The 19,286-nt window shown below is 51.0% G+C and overlaps 1 protein-coding gene across 3 annotated transcripts in view; it reads left to right on the top strand.

The window, feature by feature from the left end:
• Positions 1-18,576, top strand: part of ARHGEF37 (Rho guanine nucleotide exchange factor 37) — a 24,425-nt gene extending 5,849 nt beyond the window's left edge. For 2 of the 3 annotated variants that reach the window (XM_024194702.2, XM_024194703.2), the window contains exons 2-13: positions 3,587-3,804; positions 4,926-5,049; positions 5,907-6,054; positions 8,328-8,527; positions 10,195-10,325; positions 11,123-11,227; positions 13,522-13,629; positions 14,486-14,815; positions 15,560-15,688; positions 16,132-16,327; positions 17,114-17,286; positions 18,025-18,576. In XM_024194702.2, the coding sequence (XP_024050470.2) occupies positions 3,601-3,804; positions 4,926-5,049; positions 5,907-6,054; positions 8,328-8,527; positions 10,195-10,325; positions 11,123-11,227; positions 13,522-13,629; positions 14,486-14,815; positions 15,560-15,688; positions 16,132-16,327; positions 17,114-17,286; positions 18,025-18,258 (2,082 nt within the window). In that variant the 5' untranslated portion in view covers positions 3,587-3,600 and the 3' untranslated portion in view covers positions 18,259-18,576. Of the gene's footprint in view, positions 1-3,519; positions 3,805-4,925; positions 5,050-5,906; positions 6,055-8,327; positions 8,528-10,194; positions 10,326-11,122; positions 11,228-13,521; positions 13,630-14,485; positions 14,816-15,559; positions 15,689-16,131; positions 16,328-17,113; positions 17,287-18,024 lie in introns of those variants that run through there. The other variant, XM_024194701.2, reaches the window with a different exon arrangement.
• Positions 18,577-19,286: the final 710 nt, after the last annotated feature.

Here is a 19,286-nt window from a genome sequence, read left to right on the forward strand (position 1 = left end):
TGGCACTCTCAGTTGGGTTCCGCCAGAACCGCATCGTCACACCGTGTTCTTCACGCCACCTGCTGCCTCCAACACCAGTATCTTCACCACCAGCCCTGAAAACCACGACCCTTACCCTCTGCACTCAACCCCCATCACCATGCAGTATAGCTGTCCTGAAGTGCAGCACTCACTGCACAGCACACCAGACAGGACATATGCGAATCTGTGATTGTTCTGTTCCCCACTCCACCCCCTTGTTTCTTTTCAATAAATATTTTTTTTCTTTTCAATAAATGGATTCTTTGGCTTTGAAAACATTCTTTATTATTGCATAAAGTAAAAGACTCCTTAGCCCAGGAAATAAACAGGCACTGCAAGTCTGCTTGTCTGCTTAGCAAACACTGATTCCTAAAGATTGGAACTACTGCACTTCACTCCCGTGCAGGGCACCAGATATCACTGCTGGTTTTCAGCCTCAAATTGCTCCCTCAAGGCATCCCTAATCCTTGCAGCCCCGCGCTGGGCCCCTGTAATAGCCCTGCTCTCTGGCTGTGCAAATTCAGCCTCCAGGTGTTGAACCTCGGAGGTCTATGCCTGAGTGAAGCTTTCACCTTTCCCTTCACAAATATTATGGAGGGCACAGCATGCGGATATAACCACGGGGATGCTGTTTTCGGCCAAGTCCAGCTTCCCATACAGAGATCGCCAGCGGCCCTTTAAACGGCCAAAGGCACACTCCACAGTCATTCGGCACTGGCTCAGCCTGTAGTTGAACCGTTCCTTGCTGCTGTTAAGGCTCCCTGTGTAGGGTTTCATGAGTCACGGCATTAATGGGTAAGCGGGATCTCCAAGGATCACAATGGGCATTTCAACTTCCCCTACCGTGATCTTCCGCTCTGGGGAAAAAGTCCCGACCTGCATCTTCCTGAACAGCCAAGTGTTCCGAAAGATGCGTGCGTCATGCACCTTTCCAGGCCAGCCTGTGTTAATTTCAATGAAACGCCCACGGTGATCCACAAGCGCCTGGAGAACCATAGAGAAATACCCCTTCCGATTAACGTACTCGGATCCTAGGTGGGGTGGTGCCAGAATAGGAATGTGCGTCCCTTCTATCGCCCCTCCACAGTTAGGGAACCCCATTTGTGCAAAGCCATCCACTATTTCCTGCACGTTACCCAGAGTCAAGGTTCTTCTGAGTAAGATGCGATTAATGGCCTTGCAAACTTGCATCAACATGATTCCAACGGTCGATTTTCCACTCCAAACTGGTTTGCGACCGACTGGTAGCTGTCTGGAGTTGCCAGCTTCCAGATTGCAATAGCCATCCGCTTCTCCACTGGCAGGGCAGCTCTCAATCTCGTGTCCTTGCGCCGCAGGGTGGGGCCAAGCTCCTCACACAGTCCCATGAAAGTGGCTTTTCTCATCCGAAAGTTCGGCAGCCACTGCTCGTCATCCCAGACTTCCATGACGATGTGATCCCACCACTCGGTGCTTGTTTCCCGAGCCCAAAAGCGGCGTTCCACGGTGCTGAGCATGTCCGTGAGTGCGACAAGCAATTTCGTGTCGTACGCGTTACGCGGCTCGATAGCATCGTCGGACTCCTCACCCTCACTCTCACTGTCACTTTGGATCTTAAGGAATAGTTCGACAGCCAAACGTGACGTGCTGGCGAGACTCGTCAGCATACGCCTCAGCAGTTCGGACTCCATTTCCCGCAGACAGATCGCGCTGCACAGAAACCGTTGAAAGATGGCACCAAAGGTGGACGGAAACAAAGGGATTTCTGGGATGCGAAGCGATGCATCACGGGGCATTGGGACAGGACCCAGAATCCCCCGCACCCACGCCCCCTTCCCACAACCCACGGCGCCAGAATGGGAAAAGGTGCTCTGTGGGATAGCTGCCCATAATGCACCGCTCCCAATAGCGCTGCAATTGCCGCAAATGTGGCCACGACAGTGCGCTGGGCAGCTGTCAGTGTGGACAGACTGCAGCGCTTTCCCTACTCAGCTGCACGAAGTCAGGTTTAACTCACAGCGCTGTACATCTGCAAGTGTAGCCAAGGCCTATGTAAGTTAACTCCATTTATTCCTGTTCTCTGCAGGCTGAGAGGAACTCAGATAGGCATATTCTAATGTAAAAGGCCTGTGAAGATAACAACACTCCTCCTCCTTCTAATATCTATAACAAACAAAAGTTATAGCCCCTCCCTCTACCACAGATATGCGTGTCTGAGAGTGTGATCCCAAGTCCATTGCAGGCAATGGAAATAGAGCTGGGAGGGATTTTTTGACTGAAAATTTTTGGGCAAAAAATGCTGATTCTGTGACACTGAATATTTCACAAATTCACGTCAAATTCCCTGAATTGCTTTGGTTAGAATAAAACTTAAACAAATAAAACAAATAATTCAGGAAAAATCAAAAAAGTTTCAAAATTTTCTAAATGAAACACCTTGATTTTTCAATTCAACACGATTTTTCATTTTGAAATTTCCTTTAATTTTATTTTGAAACATTAAAAATATTAAAATATTCGCTAAATCAAAAATATGCTGTAAATGCTTGGCTGACCCAAAACTCCCCTCCCTCACACTTTTAGATTTGCTGAAATTAAAAAAAAAAATAGTTTTCCACTTGACCCAAAATATATTTTCCCCTGATTTCTCAGAATTGTCAGCAAACCAAAAAATCTGTCATTTGCCCATTTCTAAATGGCAAGACTCCCCCTGGACTTTGAGTAAGGCTCTTGAGCTGCAGGCAGTATTCCAAATGGTTAGAGTTAAAGTGAAGTTAGAAACAGCACTAAGAATCCCAATCCAAAAGGAACATGCAGAAAAGAAGCAAAGAGTAAAAGAAGCACCATTATCTAACACTCATTGCATGGAATAGCCCCAGGTCCCTGCACTTGGGATTTCTGGGCCCAGGTTTTCAGGCAGCTTAGGTGCCCATTTGCAATTGAACATCTAATTTTTTCACACACATCTACTGCAATTGCACATGCAGCTCATTATCTGTTTGAAGGCGCATCTACCCAATCCATGCATGCAGCCATTGTAATTGTGCACATAAATCTGGTGAATACTTTCCGATATATTTTGTGTCTAACCTAATTGAAAATCCAACCCTTGGGATCAGTGAAATCAGCCCTTTATGGCCACGTACAACTTACTCCCAACCCTTTTTTATTCCTCCATCCTGCACTCACTATGTGGGATTGGAATAATGTTTTTCGGTTTTCTCCCGTTTTTGCTGCAAAGCCAAACCCTAAAGTGTAACTTCTTTTTAATCCCTGAATTGTAATGGGTTATTGGTATCGTGCCAACACCTGAGAGATGATCCAAGCATCAATAACTCTTCACTAGACTGAGACTGCACTGACTGAGACCCCCAAATTTATTGCACATGGGCCACCAAACAGCCATTGAATGATAATGACTTTGGGTTGCTACCAATTTTGGCTGAATGAAAAGTGGAGACCTAGTGGCAAAAGGTGACTCAACAACGCTGAATCAAAGAATCTGTCTTTATTATAGTCATGCATAAACCTGCTGAGATGACTCGATTGCAAAATTGCTCTAAACTGAGCTCTCTGCCTCTCTCAGAGCCTGCTGCTGACATGGCGAGCTCCAGCCCAGATGAGCCGCCTGCTAAGGAGACACCAGGAGCTGAGTGCCCCATATATGAAGAGATTATATGCCTTGACAGAGTGGAGCAGAACCAAAGACTGGCAGTGGAAGAGCTGATCAAGACAGAGGCCAGTTATGTCCACACCATCGAGCTGTGTGTGTGTGACATCCGAGCCCACCTCCGGCAAAAGCAGGTGAGAGCTAGACTCAAATCTCCCAATGGAGACGTCAGTTACAACGTGGGGAATGTTTTGTTGGTGTGGGATTGAAATGGGAGCTACTGTGGTTTCTCTCAGTAGGAGCCAAGCCTGTTCCCCTGTACAATGGAAGGGCTCTTTTAACCAGCCTCTTCCATAGGAGAGAAGGTGGAGAGGTGTCTAACCAATCCTGGAAGATTGACATCCAAGCCCAAAAGTGAAGCCTCTTAAATTTGTGGAGGCAGAACCCTCCACCAGCACCTCAAAGAGTGACAGTTACCCTGGAGGAGTTTTGCCCCATAGAATTACCTGTCACATGAGGTGACAGATCTTCAAAAATAGCCACTGAACTTGCACCTTTTTACCCATTGAGATTTTCATGTCTGCTTTCAAATGCATAAACATCCAGAGTGGGGCACGCAAAGTGCATTTGCACAAGCGAACTGAGGGCATGCAGTGCAGTTTGAATGCCTAGCTCTGAACTTCTGCAAGGGTACAACTGTAGATGCGGAAAACTGTGCATGCAGCGGGAGCTGGTCAAAATATTATCGACAAAGCGTTTCCCTTGACAAATGCCATTTCATTGACACTAAAATCTTTTTTTTAGTGGGTGAGAGCTGGAAAGGAAAGAGAAGATGAGAGACTGACTCTGATTCTATAGGTGTGTTTAGGATCCTGGTCTAGGATGTGGGGATCCCAGGTTCAAGTCCCTGATCTCACTCTGGCTTTGTATAGCCTGGCCTGATAATCTCACTCTGTTAAATTTCCAAAGGTCTTATTTACATTCTCCATTAAAATGGTTTGTTTTTTTTCTCATTTGTGGTCCCCCCAATCTTTTGATGCCTGGGTCCAGAGGCTCCTCCCCTTTGACTGGGGGCGGGGCGACTTTAGATGTGGGCGGGCCTGTGCCTGCCCATCCCCAGAGCCTCCATAGGTGGAATGTTACCACATTTTGATACCTCTAAATGTTTTGTGAAGTGGAATTGTTGTTTTCCAGCCAGCCCCATGTGCAACTTCCGAGGGTGGCTTGAAGGATGCATGTGCTACTGCCTGGAGGCCGGTGTCTAGTGTGGGACTGAATTCATTCTGATTGCTTATGGTTTCCTTGTTCCTTTCAGCTGCCTGACATAGACCTGGAAGGGCTTTTCTCTAACATAGATGACGTCCTCTGTGTCTCCAAACGTTTCCTGAAAGGGCTGGAAGCGACAGTGAGCCAGGAGCCTGAGCAGCTGCTTCTGATCAGTAAGTGTGAAGGTGGCAGCGAGCGAGGCTCTGTGTGCCAGGATGACACTGAACTGATACTGCCGATCCCTGGCAGCAGCAGGGGAAAAGGGCCTGCTTCACCTTAACAGCCATCACCCTTGTCTTCCTTGGCGCTCTTGATATCCAAACATTTACAGTAGCAAAGCTGTCTGCAGCTCTGGCAGACCCAGCCAGCCTCATGCCCATGGGCAGCAATCCAGGGCAGCATGAGTCGTACTCATGTCCTGCTTCTCCCAGGAATCCAGTGCCTGAGGGGAAGGAATTGTTGGGTCTTGTGTGTTAATCTCAGCAGATTGTTCCACTAGCTCTGTGCAATCATGGAGAGCCTAACCCTGCAGGATACACGCTGCATGAGGCACGAGATCAGACCTGCCCATGGAAGGGTTGGGGAGCATCACAGTCAGGTTACGATAGGATGCCTGAGGGGCAGTGATACCCATTGCTGGGTTACATTTGGCTGGGGAAGGGCCTGGTCTTGTTTGCTCTCCATCCCTCGTGTTCCCTGTTCCCCAGTTTCCAGCAGGGTGGAGAAGAGTCTCCTGTGACTTTGAACTTCTCCTGATCATCTGGTGGGGAGAGTGGAGACCTCCATCTCTGCACCAGCCTTCGAAGGCTTCCTCCACACTGTCCCCTGCCAGTGTTTCTCAGCCACAGCTTGGAGGTATCTCCCTCTAGGGTGTCTCGGCTGCCATGTCCATTCAGTCCTTGGTCTCTCTTTGACTCTGCTGGCCAGGAGGCTAATGATAGTGCTGGCACTGTGTATGCTGAGGATGCCCCTTCCCTGGGAATGGGGCTGGCTCCCCAGTGTGACTCTGTCTGGTAACTTTGCTGTCCAGGTGCCTTGTTCCAGGAGTTCAAGGAGGAGATGGAGAGCGTCTATAAGGTTTACTGTGCCTGCTATGAGCAAGCTCTTCTGCTGGTGGAGAGTTACAAGAAGGACCCGAGGTTGCAGCAGGAGATTGTGGAGACCCTGAATACGACGGTGTAAGTACAATACCTGTTCCCCAGCTCTCTTGGTGAAGCTGACTGTGCTTTGGCCTGAATGGCACTCTTTATCCAGGATGGACTGGGCATGCCTTGGAAGCACATTCAGTTTACACAGCTGGCTGGACTAGCTGGATGTCCCTGACCTCCTGACCAGAGAAGCTGCTGCTGGGGGCACATGTCCTCAGTCAGCTGGCTGAATCATGTACCCTGAAACAGGGCTTGGTAACCATCTTTACACCACAGCCTCCTTCAGCCCTCTGGCAAAATTGTGCATCTCTGAGTCCCAGACTCCTCTGGTCCAGTTGCCATGGTGCTTTGTAGGAAGCACTGTGAGGACTGGCCTGTGGTTTAAGGACATTCCCAAGGTATGGGGAAGACTCATTTGCAAGGGACTGAGTAATTCTACTTTGGGGGAGATCGGAGATGAGGAATGGCGATGGCTCACAGCCACCCCAGACAGCTACTGATGCTCCCATGGGAAGCTGTGACCCAGGAACTGAAGTGCTGCCTTGACAGCACCATTCCCCATCCCCTTATTCTGGTGCAGGTGGTCACAGTCTCCTCCAGATATGGCTGGATTTTCCTTTCTCCTCTGGGGTATCTGGCCTCTCGGCTGTGGTGTTCAAATTTGGAGGGCGAAATCTCCTTCCAATCTGGGGTCACGGAGAGAGGCTTCCCTCACACCCCAATAATTCACCTTCTGAACAAAAGCAGGGTCAGGGGCCATGTCAGCAGGGAACATGCCCAGAGACTGAAGAGGATGAAATGAGGTTTGGGGGGCAGCCCTATGGCCCTGAACCACCTTGAGAGGTGGGGACCCTGACTGCATTCTCAGTGCCTCAACCCCTGTCTAACCATGTGCTCAGCTCCTGGTGACAGATCCAGCCTCCCTCAATATCACCTGCCCCCCCCCCCCCCCCCCCGGGCCAACTGAGAAATAGCCTTAACAAGCTCTGAAGGGAGACCCATCTAGTCCTACTGGACAAGAAAGGACGTTGGAATGGGAGGGGGAGAAGGAATTATTGGAGGTGTGTGGAGGGGGGCCCTCCAGCATATCAGAATATTACTGCTGTCCCCAACACACGTGACGGATGGAGGATCAGAAATACTAGCCCTTGCTTTGTGCTGCATTTGCCTTGGACCTTGGTTCCTGTCTTGGACCCTTGGCTCATCCTTCCAAACCTGGACGATAGGCGAGGCTGATAACTGAGAGCACCTGCAGCTCGCGCCTGCTCCCCTCCCCCAGCCAGCAAATGGGAAAACATCACCCACATGTGGAAAGGGGCCTGCCAGTGGATTGGAGATGCCCTCAGCCTGACCTGGGGACATGGGCTTGCTGCTGACACTCTCACTTCCCTATTAGGCGGGGCACTGATGGCAGGGGATGGGGTTTCTGGGGTTTCTTACTCTGTGCCTCCATGGATCTCGCCACAAAATCACTAGTGAATAGTGCCTGCCATGCTGCTGGGAGGAAGGCTAGTCAGCCTGCAGCACTCGCTCTGCTAAAGGCAGCTAGTCACTGTCTTTGTCTCCCTTCCCCTCTCTCTGTCCCCAAGACAAGAATCAATCCCAGGACCTGTTCACTGAACAAACGTGGTACTGTGTAATAAGGCCAGGAAATCCGTCCGTGGCTGGCAGTGTCCTTCGGGTCTCTCCCTGGCTGGTGCTGGCAGACAGTCATCGCAGTGACTTAGCACAGCTCTGAGGGGTGACAGTTCACGGGCTCTGCCTGCTTCCCTTTGGAAGGCTGAGACCAGGGCTGCATGGCCTGGAAATCCCTGAGCATCTGACAGTGAGCTCCCCAGCACAGGAGGCCAGGTCCTCAGTTAGTGTAAATCAGCAAAGCTCCACCGCAGTAGTTGTAGCAACAGAGAAACTGATTTTCAGCAGCTGGGGATCTGGCCATGAATTTGAAGAGAAAATGGGAGCAACAGTACTGCCCATCTGTGATGTGCACAGAGGATCCTCCCCACTGTGGTGCCATTTGGGGGTGGGGGGGAGGGCTGCTACGCATGTCACATGGATTCATGGGGTGGATGCAATTAGCCTGGACCTTATTGTGAAATGGAGTTTCTTTGAAGGTGATCGCCCTCATTACATCACAGGTGTCTGATGCCTATTTGCCCCCCTTGCCTCCGCCCTCATGACTGGGTACATCTGAAAGCTGAGGGGTCTCTCACCCAGCTGTGGACAGGAAGGAAGGGCTCAAAGCTCTGCAGGAGTTCAGCTGTACTCAAGATCCTAATCCTCCCCATTCGCCTCTCATGCAGGCCTCACACGGGTGCTTCAGACCTGAGCTTCTTCCTGGTGATGCCCGTGCAGAGGGTCACCAAGTACCCGCTGCTGCTGCAGAAGATCCTGGAGAACACGTCAGCCAGGGACAATGCCTACTCTGCCCTGCAGAGCGCAGCCAGCGCCATGCTCGAGATTAACGCCAACATCAACGAGTACAAGAGGCGCAAGGAAGTAGGTGAGGAGGAACTGGCAGGTTAAAGGCCTTGTCAGGATGACGGAGGGTCTGTAAAGCCCGAGATCAATCAGAAACGTCTTGGCTCATTGTTATTCCACTGAAAACAGTTTTTAGTCTGGCTTTAACCTGCAGTGGAACAACCCTTCCTTTCTCCCACCCTCTGTTTGTCTTGATTGTAAACTCTTCCAAACAGGGACAGTCTCTAGCAGCATCTAGCACAGTGGGGTCCTGATCTCAGTTATGGCCTCCCAGTACTAGAGTAACATTATTACTATACTAATACTACTAATTGCAAAACAAACTGCCCTGTGTAGGAGATCCCTGAAGTGAAACTGACTAGAAACACTCGTGAAACTGACCAATATGTTGTCAGTCTCAGAGCTGAGAAAGGCAAAGAGGAAACAACACCCCCTAATGGTACCAGATAAAAACAGGCTTTTACAATTCTTTCTGATTTCTTTTTCTAAATTATTTGTATTCAGCCAAGCAATTCACCTTGATACATTGCAGTGGTGCCTAGTGACACACAGACTTCTCCAGCCAGTCACTTGTGCCAGCACTCAGTCAGACCTTAAGTTCCCTCTAAGCTGCGTGGCCATGCAGCTGCCTATTAATCCTGACGCAGGGGCTCAGGGCTGCGGCGGGGAGAGGCGCCTCTCCCCTGAATCCCCCGGGCCCAGCACGGACCTGTCCCGGACTTGCTATGGCTGGGGGAAAGAGCCCCTCCCTCAGCCCAGCCCAGCCCTGCAGGAGCTGCTGCAGCCGGGGAGAGGTGCATCTCACCCAGCTCCAAGCTGCTGCAGCGAGAGAGGGCTGGGGGGAGTCCTCTCTCCCCACTGCAGCCCCGGAGAAGCCTGCACCCCAAACCCCTCATCCCCGGACCCACCCCCAACCATCTTCCCCAACCTGAACCTGCACCCTGAACCCCTCATTCCCACCCCAGAGCCTGCACCCCCAGCCAGAGCCATCAGCCCACCCCCACCCCAATGCTCTGCCCCAGTCCTGAGATCCTCCCGCACATCACCTCCATATTGGTGCACATAACAAAATTAATTCCGCACATGGACGTACAAAATGAGAGGGAACACTTCATACCCATAGTGGTTTGCGTATGTGAAACTACGGGCAGTTTTTAAAACATTGGCCTTTCATGTCTGAATATTCTACTCTGTTAATGGTTTGAGTTCTCTCTCCCTTTCCACTAATCAGTCTGATTAGAGTCATGTTACATTTCCTACAATCCTTTCTTTGTGTTTTACTAGTCTTATGACTATTCCTACCTTATTTCTTATTATTTGTATCACAGTAGCACCTGTGGGGATCAGGGCCCCACTGTGCTAGGCACTGCACAAACACTTAGCAAGAGACAGGCCCTGGCTGGAGAGCTTATAGTCTAATTCAAATGAGACATAAGACGTGTGTGTCAAACTATAGGAGGCAAGGAGCAGGGTAGGAGTGTCCAGGGGAGAACTCAGGAAGGGATATAGTGGAGTAAGCAGGTAGGTCATTTACAGCTTCAGTTATACTCTCTTCCCTTTATGAGGGGTCAGGGCTGTGCATTTGGGCTCCAAAGAACTGAATGAAATATCATCCCCAGGAGGGATCCAGGCTCAGAGATTTCTTGATCCCTCACCTGTTTATCTTCCTCCCCTTCTGTCCTGAGGCAGCAACCAAATACAGCAAGGTCGAGCACCTGACACTGCGGGAGCGCCTTGGCCGGCTCAACAAGCACTCCATTGCCAAGAAGACCACGCGGCTGAGCCGGCTCTTCATGCACGAAGCGGGCATTGTGCCCAAGGTGAGGCTCCTGCTCACGTCCGGCTCCCAGTAACCATACAGTGTGTATGTGCTGGTGACATAGGTAGGAGGAAAATAGGTGAACCAAGGGCAGCAGGGGATGGGTGCCACTTACTGAAAGCACCTGTTGTTTTTCACAGGTGGCCTTTCTGTGGCTTAACACTGGCCAGCCTGTGTATTTGCAAGTGTGATGTGTGAAACATGGGTGAGCCACACTGAGGTCCTATCAACACTGAGATCATGTGATCCATGCTGTTATCATGTGAGACACTTAAGTCGTCATGTGACCTGCCTGTGGTCATTTGTTCCAAATGTAAAGGCTGGCCTAGTGATCTGAGTTCAGGTATCAAATTCACTCTCTTGATCCCCTGGTGAGCAAAGTCTTGGAGCATTGTAGAGGCAGCTTGCTCAGCTCCTAAAGGCTTAGATTGGGGGACTCAAACGAGGGATCCTTGAGGACTCCAAGGAAGGGAAACAAATCCAGTGGAGTGGACCCTTCCTGTAGGCTTCTCCCAAGTGCACTGAAGGCCTTTATATGCCCTACCTCTACCCTGCATGCATCCCTACCACCACGCAAGTCCATTCTGGGAGACATTCTGGGCCTGTTGAAGCCAACGGCAGAGCTCCCAGGATTTCACCCTCTGTGTCCCCCAAGAACTGTCTATGTTCCAGTCCATTTGGTGTTGCAATCCAGTCCATCCCACAGGACAGCAGGAGCACTGCGCCTGCTGGGACTAGTCAAAGGACTGATCTCCCGTCCAGGAGCCCACGGTATATCTTCTCCCCATTGACTTTCAGACAGAGGACAAAGAATTCGACCATCTGGAGGAAAAGTTTCAGTTCCTGGCGTCTGGTGTGACTGAGCTGAAGGAGAACGTAACCTCTTACCTGAACAATTTACAGGTAAAGCCCACTCATCCCATAATGCTTGGGGGTTAGAGACCCACAGAGGCAGCCCGGGCAAGCTCCTGTGGATGGCTCAGCACCTTCAACTCCACCTGAAACCAATGAGAGTTGAGGGTGCTCAGCACCTGGCAGGATTGAGGCCTTATTTCTGATGGGTGAAATCCACCCCTGTGCAGAGGGGTCACTTAAGGTCTGTGAATTGCTTAAGTCCACAGAGCTGAGCTGAGATGGAAACGATGCCTGGGCCTTGTACCGATTCTCTGCACGGAGGTGAAGTTCACCCCCTGTGAGGAATAAATACAATAATAACTGCACCGTGCTTAGAAGATGCACGGTGCTGTAAATGGTCCCAGGGTTATTCATGCTGTGAAATCCCCGGGCTGCATGAGGAGGACTCTTTCCAACACTAAGGCTGACACATTGGGAACAAGGACGCAGGGTGACATAGTGATCTAGTGCCCTGGCTTTCCTCCTTTGAAGACCCGATTTGCTTGCTTCTCAGCCCTCCCCACAGGTGGCATCTCTCTGTGGGAGATGGTCTGGTTATGGCGGCCACAGCTGGAGGCCTGCCTTCATCTCTAGATGCGGTGTTGCCAGGCAGATCTTGACAAAGTGTAGGGAGCTCAGAGCTGAGGAGCCAAAAGGCCCAGGGGGTTGGAGGGATGGACTCATAAAGAGCAATGAGAAGTGCTAAATGGGCTAGGAGGAGGAGAAGGGGCCAAATAGCCCTTTATAAATACAGGAAAAGCTTAAAGCCCCATGAAACATAGGAATTCTTTGGGGGCTGGAACTGGGAGGAATGGGATGAAATTAAGGAAAGGAAACATAGTCTGGGATGCCAGTGAGATGCTAGTGTGCAGAATAGTCTCCCAGGGAAATGGCAGAAGCCCCATCCCGTGGGACTTTTGAAACTAGCCTGGAAAAAGCCCTGGAGAACAATCCTGCCTTGGCCCCAAGGTGCTGAGCTGGATGTCCTGAGAGGTCTTTACCATCGCTACCGTTCTCACCAGGAGTCAGGGACTAGGGTTGAGCAGCCAGGACAATAAACTCAGTGGTCTGGCTGGGCAGGGCTGTGATCAGACACAGCTTCCCAGCAGCCTTTAGAAGTGCCTGAGGAAAGGAGTGTGTCCCATCCCTGCCCCAGGGAAATCCTCTGGTAAATATTAATAAAAGCTTGAGATGATGTGATCCCCCGCACGGAAATGACCTGACCTCCTAATGCACCATTTGGCAGGTTGGCAGCTCCTTAATTCCTCCAGTCTGATCCTCCTCATTCATCTGCACATGCCAGTCCCTCAGCCACAAGCAGAGAGCCAAATCACTATTTATACAAACCCAGCAAAGCCTGTGGCGTTCCCATAGGAGCCTCCACAGGACCCGGGTGCGGCTCAGGGGTCTCAGACACAACAGCCAATCTGTGGTTGAGGGGCCAAAGATCCTTCCCCCCATCGTCTTCGCTGCTTCTGGCTTCCACCTGGTCAGTAGCAATGAGGGCCTGAAAGGGGAGCTGCATTCCCTGGGACATGACCTCCTCCTCCTCCTCTGGCAGAGGGTGGGGAAGAGTAGGAGTGCACCTGGGACAGAGAGTCACTAGCTCAGTCTGAGTCAAGAAAGCACCTTCTGCCAATACTCCAAGGCAGCCTGGGCTGGTGGGAACGGCACATGGAAACTCCTTTTGAGTGGCCTGGCGAGTATTTCTCTGAAGAGGCAGAGAACCCATCCAGATGTGAGAGCAGGGAGTTCCAGTCATCTCAGCAGCTGCCCTCAGGCAGTGGTCTGTATTTGGGTTTCTGCAGGGTTTCTTGTGATCACTGGGCTGCGGGCACCTGTTTGTCACTGTAGGGTGGCTCTTGCCACGTGGTTTGTGCACCCTGAGCTGGGGGTCATTCCTGAGCATTGGGCACACAAACTGGTTTGCTACCAGAGAGTTGCTTGGAGCACTGATCTACAAACACTGCTTTGATATTTTAGGATAACTTGGAGATGCCAGGCTGAGTCCATTGGTTTGTTATTGTAGGTAGCTTGGGAGCATCGGCCTGAGTGCACTGGTTGGATACCATAGGATGCAGGACAGCTGCTGTAGTTTTTATTCTCAAAGCAAAGAGGACAGGAGCTTTGGGTGGAAGAGATAACAAGTGCCTGGAGTTTACAAAGGGCTGTAGGAAAAGGAGTAGACCACATTCTGAACCTGCCTTCAGGGAAGGCTGACACAGCCCTGGGCATCTCCCAGGTTTGAACACACATGGACAATTCTAGGGTTCTCAGCCCCTTCCTCTCCCCCTCCCCCCTAGGTCTTTCTCCTTTCCAAACCACAGGAGTGCGAGCTGGAAATGGAAGGAGCTGCCCAGCAGTATCGTCGCCTGGCGGGAACACTCCATCGCACCATCTTCCCGGAGTTTGTGAGTGCCACCTCACTTATATCTGTGTGGGCAGGGAGCCTAGCATTGGTCTTGCAGGTCCCACCCCAGGGCTGTTCTCATTAGCTTACAGCAGGCAGTGAGGGCAGGACTGCATCAGAAGAGAGGACTGTGGGAAAGGCAATTACACTGGCTATTTGACCTGCCTCCTGAACGGTATTCCGTAGGGAGCTCCATCATGTGCCTGTGCCCCTGCCCTCGCACCACTTCTGGGGGTTCCCTGATCCCTCCCCCCAGTCAGAACTTGGGCACCTCACCCCACTGGATGTTCCCCCACCCAACTAGCACCCTGCCTGTTTCATTCCACGATGGCTGCTTATTGCCTGGGGACTCAACACCCTCTGAAGTCTGCTCTGTCTGTATTGTGCCCCACGCTGCTCACTGCTGCAGTTTCACTGGCTCAGAACAAGGTGGGTGGGTGGCTCTTAGTGTCCTAATAAACGTCCAGGGAGGGATGCCTGTTGTGTCTGGCTGCTGGTGGAGAGGTGCCTGAGAAGATACGAACCATGTGTGGAGTCTGGTGGGATCATAATGGGAGCTTCCTGGGGTCTGTCGGTAGAAGGCCTCCTTGGTGAGCCCAGTGGAAGCTTCCCCTACGTCAAGTCAGTAGGAGCCAGAAGTTGCTCTCTGCAGACATGACAATTCCCTTCTCTCATGGCCACCAGCAACGCAGGAGAGTTGGGCGCCGACGCTCTCATCTGTGACAGGCCTGGAGAGCATGGATTTCAAGGGTCCCCCATGCCGTTTCTGATGTTCAGGCTGGGGCACTGTGCTGCGCGGTTGGCAGATCTGGGGACATCAGGATTTCACTGTGGTGCCTCTGGGTTCTCTCCAACAGAGGAGACGGCTGGACCGGCTGGTCTACCAGCCACTCTGCAGCCTGTCAGAGACTCTGAAGGGACCGCAGCAGCTGATCAGGAAGCGCCTGGACAAGCTGCTGGACTATGAGGAGATCGAGGAGAAGAAGAGTGAGACGGGCAACGTGACATACGATGAGGAGGCCACCATGAACACCTACCTCGCCATCAACACCCTACTGGTGTCCGAGCTCCCCACCTTCAACCAGGTGGCCATGAAGTGGCTGGGGCAGATATTGTGCTCGCTTGTGGCCCTTCAGACGGACTTGGCCAAGCAGGTGCTCCAAGAGGCTGAAATAGAGCTGGCCCAGGTAATGGAGACCCCTGGGTGCGTACTGAGCTAGCATAAGTTAGAGGCTCTTGTGTCTGGCCTCAGCGGATAGCCACGCACCACTCAGACCCACAGGCATGGGGTGGATGGGGCACCAGGAGAGGTTTCTGCCTGGGTAGCAGCAGGGTGCTTTCCTCCCATCCTGACTCTCCACAGGCAGATGCACTGAGCTGTCCACGCAGGCCGCACTTTTATTTGCATGTGTCTATTTCCCTTCTCCTTTGGGTGGGCTGGAGTTGCTTCTCCTAGACTGCTTTGGGTGGCCCTATCCCCTCTTGGGGAGTTCCACATGGTGGCTGAGGATTACTATTAGTATTTGGATTGTGCTAGTGCTGAGGGTCCCATTTGTAGACCTGGGCCCCACTGCGCTAGGCGCTATACAAATGCAGAAGAAGAAGACAGCTCCTGCCCTGAGGAGATAGCCTGATCCAGCCAGAATATTCCTGATCTCCTAGGAGCCCTCCTCTAAGACCCGACAGTATCACTGACCATTGCACACATGGGGAGGAGCTGTGATTCAAAGTCAGATAGGAGCATCGTTTGTTGACGAGGGGGACCTGATTGATGGTTCAGGTTTCCTGATATGTAGAAACTCTTGTTCTCTTCTGGTTTCTGATTCCCTTTCCTTCTGTTCCTCCTCTTCCTGATACCCTTCCCATGGATTTCTCTCTGCACAGCCCTTCTCCCTCAATGTGATCTCTAATTCCAGTGTCTCTTTCCACAGCTGCCGCATAGCCACGTCCCTCTGCCTACTTTCTGGAAGATGGTGAAGGACACTTTAAGCCAGTCTGGTGCTCAGCTTAACTCCTTCTGCCAGAAATTTGAGACTGTCATGCCGAGCCCTGTGGTACAGGTAGGAGCGGGGAGGTGCCGGGCACATCCTCCCATCAGATGGCTGAGAAGACAGGGACATTTGGGTAGATTCTTAGTGTTTCACAAATGCAGGAGAACATCCCATTGGGAAGCAAGTGAGGTTGGGGACAGCCAATTGCAATGCCGAGGACTTTGCAGCAGCCATGCTACTGGCTTTGACTCCTTGACAATGGTTGGCTGGTAATTGTGGTGAGCCAGGGAATCCTCCACATCAGGCTACAATGCCCTGGGGTGGGTCCTTAGCTCTGGAGACCCAGCTTCATACCCTGAAGCTGATCAGAACTGACAGGAGTTCCTACCCTGGCTGCCACTGATCATGACATAACCCCCAATAATCCAGAAATAAAACACACTCGGGGGGCAAGATCTCACAGTAGGAAACATTTTCTGACACAATTCTCCCTGTGTCTTACTCCCCATTAGCCTCTTAGCCCTGCTGAGGAGCGCAGGGTCCTTTCACTTGTCAATAAACATGGCCCAGAGAAGCTCTACCAGGTGACGAGCAACATCAGTGGCAGCAGAGATCTGGACCTGACCCTGCAGAGGGGACAGATTGTGGCTCTTCTGCACGAAATGGACACCAAAGGCAACACTAACAGATGGCTAGTGGATGCTGGAGGTACTTGCGAGGACTACAAGAACCTTCTCTTTTCCCCTGACGCTAAGGGTCCCTCAGGCCGGCGTGAAAAATAGGAGGGAGAACTATGGTCTGACAAAGTAAAGTGCTCTGGATTGGTGAACTGTCCCAAGGGAGGCTTCCATCTGGGAATTTCTGGGGAAGCAGAGACTGCTCGGCATTAGGGTTGTATCTCTTTTCTCTCTGGAGCAACCTCACTGAGATTCATTCTCCTTGACTGCCCGCTTGTGGGTGGAATACATCAGAGCTTTGCTGGGGAACTCACAGGGCAGAGCTCAATACACTGAGAGAGCAGAAGGTTGTGAATTCTGTTCCAAATGTGTATTTTGGAGATAGGCCTGAAGCAGAACCATTTATCTCAACCAGCCTGTACTTCCTGGGTTTGGATGAAACAGGAGCTAGATGTGACCCTCCCCTGGTTTTGCCAAACCCAGATCCACCCCCATTGTTGCCCAGTTCTATTATGTCTGCAGCCACAGGCCATTACACGTAGTGCTCAGGTTTTGCCCCATTGATTCCCCAGGAAGCATTTGTGATGTGCCACGGCCTGGTCCGCTGTGCTCAGCAAGATCTTGGGATCCCTTCATGGTGCTTCACGGTGGGGCCAGTCAGCCAAATAGCAGGGAGGTGCAGCGGTAGAGCTGTGCAGCCTTGCACTATGCCAGGGTGTTGCCAGAGTCATCCCTTCCTTCTTCCCCTATGCACAAATCCATCCACAAAAGAACAGGTAACTGGTGCCCAGCCTGACTGAGTCTGTGTGTCCTACAGGTCACCGAGGGTATGTCCTGGCTGGGAAACTCCAACCATATCATCTGGTCCAAAGTCAAAAGCCCAGGATGCAGATGCTGGCCCCGGACGCTGGGGCTGAGAGAAGACGACACTCTTACACCTTACCCGAAACACCCAAGCCACAGGTCCTCATCACCCCTCCGGCTTTCCAGGTGGGTGTGGAGATACCTGCAGGCACCTACGTTTTTTCAGTCATTGCACCCACCTCTGTGCGTATAGCTGCCCTGGGCACATCCAGTACCTGCACACACATACAGCACAGGAGTGGGGGAAGCACATACAGCCACATTCACAACACACAACTCAAGACATACTTGGTTAACCACTTCCGGGGAGCTGGGAACGGACAGCGCAGACTGGATCCGTGGCCCATCTAGTTTGGTATTTCCTCTCTAACATTAACCAGTGCCTAGCCAGTGCAGAAGAAAGGGACTCCCTCCATGTGCAATTGACTATTGTACAATGCTGTAGCTGGAGGAAAAGGCCTTCCTGACCCCTGCAATGATCAGAAGATGCTCAGAAAGATGAGATTTGATTAACCCTTTGCACAGACAACTGTAAATGTCCTTTTGGCTTGTAACATTACACTGTCCCTTTGTAAATCCTGGGTGCAGCATTTAACTCTGACTGTCTTGTCACTCAGAGAGGCAGTCAGGGCTTAAATGATAGTAACTAACTCCTTGAATTCCTCTCAGAAGCAAACAGGTAGCCAGTACTTATGAAATTCCACAACATGGAGCATCCATACCCATGCACACCTCTCTGAATTGATATGGCCTAAATGAGTGGGATTCTTGCATTCATCTTGCACTTTAGCCCCCATGTCCTGCTCCCTTTTGGATCTTCTCTCTAATGGGGGTTTTCTGTACCTATCTCCTTGCCTTTTCCAGGTGGTTGCAGGTTATGCATTCACAGCCAGGAGTCCCCATGAGGTCAGTCTGCAGGCAGGGCAGCCGTTGACAGTGCTGGAACCTCACGATAAGAAGGGAAGCAAGGAGTGGAGCCTGGTGGAAGTCAACGGACAGCGGGGCTACGTACCTTCCAGTTACCTGATGATGGTCCCCACCCAGGAGCTGGGGGGTTGGAGCTTGCCTGCTTGGTCTCTGCCAACTCAGCAAACGTAGCAGCAGAAGCAATGTTCAGGAATGAGTGATCCACTCCCCTACCCACCCCGTCTCCCCAGAGAGGCTTGGCACATGCAGTAAGTAAAGCTGGAGAATGAGCTGGCAAGGAAATGAAGAGACCCCACTGGACTGAGAACAGGAAGGACAAAAACTACTGACATAGAATTTTGCACGGGGAACTTTGCATACAGGAAAGTGTGTGTGTGTGTGTGTGTGTGTGTGTGTGTTACTCTGAGGGTGCCTTTTGTGTTGTCATGCAGTAGGGCATGAAGGTGTGAGGGTGTGTTTGTGTTTGTGTCTGCACCATCTGAGCCATTAGCAATTCTCTTTGAAAAGTCATGGAAGATGGGAGAGATTCCAGAGGACTGGAAAAGGGCAAATACAGTGCCAATCTATAAAAAGGGAAATAAGGACAACCTGGCAAATTACAGACCAGTTAGCTTAACTTCAGTACCTGGAAAGATAATGGAGCAAATAATTAAGCAGTCAATTTGCAAACACCTAGAAGATAATAAGCTGATAAATAATAGTCAGCATGGATTTGTCAAGAACAAATCATGTCAAACCAACCTAATAGCTTTGTTTGACAGGGTAACATGCCTTTTAGATGGGGGGAAGGGGTAGATGTGGTATATCTTGACTTTAATAAGGCTTCTGATACTGTCTCGCATGATCTGCTCATAAACAAACTAGGAAAATACAACCTAGATGGAGCTACTACAAGGTGGGTGCATAACTGATTGGAAAACCGTTCCCAGAGTGTAGTTATCAGTGGTCCACAGCTGGAAGGGCATAATGAGTGGGGTCCCACAGGGATCAGTTCTGGGCCAGCTCTGTTCAATATCTTCATCAATGATTTAGATAATTGCATAGAGAGTACACTTATAATGTTTGTGGACTATACCAAGCTGGGAGGGGTTGCAAGTGCTTTGGAGGATAGGATTATAATTCAAAATGATCTGGACAAACTGGGGAAATGGTCTGAAGTAAATAGGAAGAAATTAAATAAGGACACAAGCAAAGTACTC

The sequence above is a fragment of the Terrapene carolina genome, unplaced genomic scaffold (genome assembly GCF_002925995.2).
Source record: "Terrapene carolina triunguis isolate 2854851 unplaced genomic scaffold, T_m_triunguis-2.0 Scaffold395, whole genome shotgun sequence".
NCBI lineage: Eukaryota > Metazoa > Chordata > Testudines > Emydidae > Terrapene > Terrapene triunguis.